The following is a 7,030-nucleotide window of genomic DNA, read 5'->3' on the forward strand; positions in this document are numbered from 1 at the left end:
AACAGAACAAATACCTGCCAGCTTGCTTTTAGTACTGGGCTTCTCAAGTTTCTTCCTTGTCTGCAGAGCTATCATTGCATCCAGGTTTTCTGGAAAACAGAAAGAGAAAATGACCATTCTTCAGCTGCATGGGACTAGATCGGATACATTTGCAAAAGTCTTGAAATTTGTTTCCCTGTATCCATGAAGCAGAGATAGGTAAAGGTAAAAGTTCCCTTGCTCGAAAGCCAGTCGAATCTGACTTTAGGGTTGCGGTGTTCATCTCCGTTTCAAAGCCGAAGAGCCAGCGCTGTCCGAAGACATTTCCGTGGTCACGTGGCCGGCATGACTAAACACCAAGGCGCACGGAACACTGTTACCTTCCCACTGAAGTGGTACCTATTTATCTACTTGCAATTTCTTGCTTTCGAACTGCTAGGTTGGCAGGAGCTGGAACTAGAGACGGGAGCTCACTCCGTCATGCGGCACACTCGGGTCTCGAATTGCTGAACTACCGACCTTCCACAGCCTGCAGTTCAGCGTCTTAACCACTTGAGCCACCGCAGCTCCCGAAGCAGAGATAGCCAGATGTTTAAGACACTCTATGACAAAATGTTGGTGATGACTATCAAATGCCATGAGGCCCATGTGTAGACAAGGCAACCAAAGCAGCCCAGTGTTGTTCCACAATGGGGTTGCCATGTCCCCCTTGGCCACTGGCGGGGTAGGGTTGCCAGTTCTAGGTTAGGAAACCCCTAGAGATTTTGGGATGAAGCTTGGGGAGGGAATTCAGTGGGGTACAATGCCATATAGTCCATTCTCCAAAGCATCCATGTTCTCCCAGATCTCTGCAGTCTGGAGATCAGTTGTAATTCTAGGGGATCCCCAGATCCCGCCTGGAGGCTGGCATCCTTATCAGCAATTAGACCCATTTCATCTTCTGCTCCAATTCAACCTCAAAAAATAAATGAGCAGCTCTGGGGAATCAAATCAAGGCTTGACCTAGTTGTACATCCCATTTCAATGCTTCTGGGCAGCCCACAAACAGGTCTGGACCTAGGAACTGGTATTCAGTGGTGCACTGCCTCTAAATGCAGAGGTTTCATTTGGCATCATGGCTAACAGCTGCCAATAGAACTGTCCCCTGTTCTAACGCCTCTGGAAAATTATTTAAGTCAGACATGACAGAGATCTACAAAATTATGCATGGTGGAGAGAGAAACTTTTCTCCCTACAATACTAAATGGCACTAGATTCAAGACAGACAAAATGAAGTATTGATTCACGAAACAGGTTGTGGAACTCCTTGCCACAAAATGTGGTGAAGACCACTGGCTTCGATGGATTTAAAAGGAAGCTGGATAGATTTATAGAGGATAGGTCCATTGTTGGCTCTTAGCTACAATCACATGAAGCTGCCTTACCCTGGATCAGACTCTTGGTTGATCAAGGTCAGTATTGTCTAATCAGACTGGCAGCAGCTCTCTCCAGGGTCTTAGGGAGAGGTCTTTCACATCACCGACGACCTTGTCCTTTTGACTGGAGATGACGGTGAATGAATAGGGCTGCCCAGGGGTCATTTCGTAGAAAAAGAGCTAGGGGGACTCATTAGCATAACTCATTAGCATATGCCACACCCCCTGACATCACCAGAAGTGTGTCCTCCCCACAGCCGGTGGCGACCTCCAGCGGGCACCAGCAGGGAGCTCCAGGCCCCGCCCTCCCGCACTTCACCCGGGGGGATGGCGTCCCCCCACGTCCCCCCCCCCAATGACCCCTGGGGCTGCCAGCTCTGGGTGGGGAAATAGCTGGAGATTCTGGAAGTGGGGCCTGAGGAGGGCAGGGTTTGGAGAGGGGAGGGGCTTCAATAGGGTATCATGCCATAGAGTCCACCTTCCAAAGCAGCCATTTTCTCCAGGGGAACTGATCTCTGTCGCCTGAAGATCAGCTGTAATCAATGTTCCCTCTAAGCTGTGGAGTCTTGTGAGCAAAAATTCTACTTTGTGAGCTACTGGCGTAAAAGTTTTGCGCGAACGATTTGAGTACTGCATGCATTCATTTGCTCTGGAGCCCTCCTTCCTGAGCTAAGACAAAAATGTGTGAGCCGGAAGCTAAAAAGCTGTGAGCTAGCTCACACTAACTCAACTTAGAGGGAACATTGGTTGTAATCCCAGGAGATATCCAGACACCACCTGGAGGTTGGCAACCCTAGGATTGCACCTGGGGCCTTCTGAGTGCCGAGCAGACGCTCTACGACTGAGCCGTGGCCCCTCCCCAATAGATGAATGGATCCTCCGGGGTCAGAGGCAGAATATGTCTTGTCTTCAGGTGCTACAGAATTATCTGACGGGAGGACTGGTACCAGCGGGCCCTGCCGGTGGGACTCCCTGTGGCATCCAACCGGCCACTTTGGGAAGCAAGAAGCTGGACTAGATGGACCATGGCTATTCTTACGCTCTTGAAAGAAAAAGGCCCAGTCTCTCATAGCCGCCCACCTTGCCTCTGAAGGAGGGCTCTTGATGAGCTCTTAATGAACAGGCGGATTCATGAGAGGAGACCCCCACTCCCACCCACCTTGCCCTGGTCCCAAGCAATTTAGGGCTTTAAGGATAAGGACCAGCCATTCGAATGTTGCCCAGACATTTTAAAATCGCTCCTCTTAGATGAGAAAAACCTGAAGCAGTTTATGATATACACAGTTAGGAAGGACGAAACTGAAAGACGTAAGGAATTTGGCCCTCTCCTTGATTTCCCCCCCCCCCAGTTCCAACTGACTATACTGCTGTCATCTCTACACTCAGAATGACTAGAAACGTCATTGTCAACAGAAAGCTGGGAACCTCAGGGTTCTAAAGAGTTCCAAAGGCTCACAAAACGCTGGATCTTGGGAAGCCCATACAGCATTGCCACACAGCTGTGCTTTCCCCTTTTAATCCCCCACAGTGCTTTCAAATACGCAGAACGATTTGTTCAAGGCCACATTTTGACGCAGCCTGTTTTGGAAAAGGTCAAGAGAGAGAAGGAAAGTCGCTACCAACTGGCTCTATTTCAAGTCAAGACTACACTTATGGGCCCACCAGCTGTGATCCGAAATCAGAGTGCAAAATATTTGCTTTGAATTACACTAATGGGGTGAGTCATCTGCAGAAATGTCATACTCACGGCCAGTAGCTAAGCAACAGGGTGTCCTAGATGGGGCACTAATACGCTCCCATGTCATTGCTGGGCCAGTTGCCTTGGTAACTTTTTTTTAACAGGCTAAAAACTCATCCAGGCGACAACCTTTCACCCATCTGGCCCCCTATTTCCGATAGTGCCAATTACGGCAAAAAAACAACAACCCTCCAGAGCGGAACTGCTAATAACTTCCAACAAAACAGCCTAGCTAGGGAGGGGAGGCAGTTCTATGTATTTAAGTAGCTGCAGAGCGTGCTCACGAGTTATGCCGCATGGTGTCAGAGGTCCTGTAGGTCAAGCGGTGGTTCCTTAGAGAGGCCTGGGCCACTTTCAGCTTTTGAGGCTCCTGGCTGTAACTGCCCTCACCTTGGCGGCCCAGGCTAGGGCTAGCCCAGTCTCACCAGATTTCAGCTGCTAAGCAGGACTGGCCCTGGTCAGTATTTGGATGGGAAGACCACCCAGGAAGCCAGGCTACGTGGAGACCAGGAATGGAAAACCACCCCTTAACGTCTCTTGCCTTGAAAACTACAGGGCTGCCATAAGTAGGCTGCACCTTGATGGCAACCCCCCCCCCCCTGTAATTTTAAAAACAGAACACTTAGTGAGCAAAAAAAAAAGATGCAAAATTTTTCAAAAGCCAAAGAATTCACAGGTCTCTAAATTTGAGACCCCCTTTGAACTTAAGACCCAGACTGGCTAATGGCCCTCCTGATCCAACCTCTGCCTGCCTGCCTGCCTTCCATCCATCCATCCATCCGTCTATCTATCTGGTACATCTGGCATCTGTGGAAGTGTGTGCAGTTGCAGAACATTTCCTACTTTCCCAGCCAAACCTCAAACAAGCGCAAAATTCTTACCACCATAGGGAAATAGGCTCAGTTGTGGGTGTGTGATATATGGTGGCACTCGACAAAGCAGATCTGCTTGATAAGTCCTGGAGAGGGCAACCCTCAAAAATGGAAATCACCAAATGTGCATCAAACAGATGCTTCAGTTGGAGTGCATCAAGTAGTTCAAACTACATCATCTGTGGGTGTGGGCCTCAAAGTATGCATGTACCTCCAGGTTTTCCCCTGTGAATTTGGTGCGTCCCCTTTGCTTTTTGGGTGATGCAGGTCTCGACCACCAGACGGTGACCTAGCAGCTCAGAAGGCCAGCCTACCGCTGAATTTGCATGTCAAAACCTGACTCTTGTCCAACAGATATATTATCAGCCACAGGCTTAAATGTGTAGGAGTTTCCTGCTGCTAATGCCATGCTGAAGAGGTTATGTGAATGCGTTCTGCAAAACAGCTGACCCAAGTGGGTGGCAAGGCTTTGTTTTTCTCCTATGGATGTCTCTTATGGAATTCCTGAGGCCGAATGCATTGGGCAGGAATAATGCACAATCATTGAAAGGGCTAAGGGCTTTTCGCGTCACATCAAGTTATCCACCCACTGTATAGACTTCCAGAGTTTCCATAACATATCCCGAAAAGGCAAGTTTTTCTTTGCATAATCAACATATGCCTGAAAGGCACTCTTTCAGCCCACACTTGTTCACTTGTCAGCATGACTTGGAACCAAAAACGAATCTAAATATATGTGGCATTAAATAATTCTGTTGGGGGAAGACCTCTTCCCCTCCCCACAACGGTGTCTGCGATGGAAATTCTTTTCCATTCTGGAACAAAAATGTTTAAGTAGTGAAGTCACTGTGATGATGGTAATAACAGATAACATTTAAGGCAGGTTTATACAGGCGTGTGCCTAATTTGATTACTCAACCCTTTAAAATCTTTGGTTGTAGCATTAAAACAGACAACCAAACACACCTGCAACTGGGAACATCAGGCACATGCTGGATCAGATGAAGAGTCTTCTAGTCCACTATCGCCCTGACCTGGATGGCCCCGGGTAGCCTGATCTCATCAGATGTTGGAAGTTAAGCAGGGTCGGCCCTGGTTAGTATTTGTACGGGAGACCTCCAAGGAAGCCCAGGGTGGTTATGCGGAGGCAGGCAATAGGAGGAGGAGGAAAAGGAAGAGGTGGAAAAGGAGGAGATACTGGATTTATACCCTGTCCTTCACTCAGCGTCTCAGAGAGGCTTATAATCTCCTTCCCTTCCTCTCCCCACAGCAGACACCCTGTGAGGCAGGTGGGGCTGAGAGAGCTCTGAGAAAACTGCTCTTGAGAGAACAGCTCTGAGAGAATCATGGCTGGCCCAAGGTCACCCAACTGGCTTCATGCGGAGGAGTGGAGAATCAAACCCTGTTCTCCAGATTAGAGTCCGCTGCTCTTAACCACTACAGCAAATGGGGAATCGCCTCTGACCGTCTCTTGTCTTGAAATCCCTGTGGCAGGGCCCCCCGACGTGGGCCCCAGGGATGCCATGGTGTCTGCCAACGCCTTTCCTGGAGCGCATCCACTGTTTTAGAAAGTGGTCGGGTGGGCTGGGTGGGCAATTGCCCAGCAAGGCTTCTGACTAGCCAATGGAGATCAGATCACAATAGCATTTTTTCAGCAGCAGCTGCCATGGCCGTGTTGGTTTTATTGCCTTTCATTTCTCTTTCTCAAGGGTATTTTTTAAAATTATCCCTCTCCTCTCCTGTACTTGGGCTCCCTCTGTGTGTGTCTGCACCTCCTGTGGCAGCTGTTTTGTGGCAGCGCCCACCAGCCTGTGTCAGAATTCCAAAGGTGCCCACCGGCTCAAAAAGGCTGGGGATCCCTGCCCTGTGGGGTTACCATAAGTCCGCTGTGACTTGATGGCACTCTCCACCACCAGTTCGGTTTCCTGCCTGTTGTTGTTGTTCAGTCGCACAGTCGAGTCCGACTCTTCGCGACCCCATGGACCAGATCCCGCCAGGCCTTCTGGTCTTCCACCGTCCTCTGAAGTTGGCTCAACTTCATGTTCGTTGCATCTATGACACTGTCTAACCATCTCATCCTTTGCTGTCCCCGTCTTCTTTGACCTTCAGTCTTTCCCAGCATCAGGGTCTTCTCCAGTGAGTGCTCCCTTCTCATTTGGTGGCCAAAGTATTTGAGCTTCAGTTTCATTATCTGGCCTTCCAGGGAACAGTCAGGGTTGATTTCTTTTAGGATGGACTGATTTGATCTTCTTGCAGTCCAATTTCTGATACTGTCCATGGAAAATGTAACCTGTCTTAGAGAGCAATCCTTAAGGAAACCTGCTCAGAAGTCAGTTCCATTTTATTCAGTGGGGCTTACTCAAAGTATAGTGTTCTTAGGACTGCAACCTCTAGTCTCTGCTCACGCACACAACCGCCCAAGAAAAACAAAGTCCCGGCTGCTCCCTTATTAACATCAATACAATGTGGGTCACTGATCTGACAAACAGAGGCAATGTGTGGGGAAATAAGCCCACAAATGAGAGCAGCAGATAGCTGGGGAAAGTTGACTGGCGATAGCTTTGGTGAATGTATTTGTAGGGCTGCAATAAAACATAAATCCCTTTATCAGGGCTCTCAGAGCAGGCTACCCAGGTTATAGTCCCTGCCACTTCCCCTGACTCCAAATAAGATTTTTCTCACTTTGGCACAGCTACCGTCTTTCAGCTGGAGGCTGTGAATGCAGAGGTCTCTTTGGATCTTTGTCTTTCAAATAACAACACACTGTGCAACTGACATCAATGCACCGTTCCTCCAGTATAAAGTGACTGGTAGGTAAAAATAGAGGAGCCAGCCAAAGGTGAGTAACAGCAGGGATGGTAAGATAGAATCAAAAAGAAATTTAAAGAGGGTGGTGGCGATGAGGACTATGAAAGGGAAGTTCTACAGGTACGAAAGAACCCTGTGATAAATGGGGTCTCATTTGAACAATGGATTCCTGTACTAATTGCTTCTGCCGTACCCAAGCTCTTGCCAGGCAGGAATGA

General features: G+C 48.8%; 1 protein-coding gene across 1 annotated transcript in view; it reads right to left on the minus strand.

Moving 5' to 3' along the window:
* Window positions 1-7,030, minus strand: part of SCG3 (secretogranin III) — a 54,802-nt gene that overhangs the window by 9,399 nt on the left and 38,373 nt on the right. The window contains exon 9 of the mRNA XM_015425481.1: window positions 15-89. Coding sequence (XP_015280967.1) covers window positions 15-89 — 75 coding nt within the window. The remainder of the gene's footprint in view (window positions 1-14; window positions 90-7,030) is intronic.

The sequence above is a fragment of the Gekko japonicus genome, unplaced genomic scaffold (genome assembly GCF_001447785.1).
Source record: "Gekko japonicus isolate JY-2015 unplaced genomic scaffold, Gekko_japonicus_V1.1 scaffold462, whole genome shotgun sequence".
Classification (NCBI taxonomy): domain Eukaryota; kingdom Metazoa; phylum Chordata; class Lepidosauria; order Squamata; family Gekkonidae; genus Gekko; species Gekko japonicus.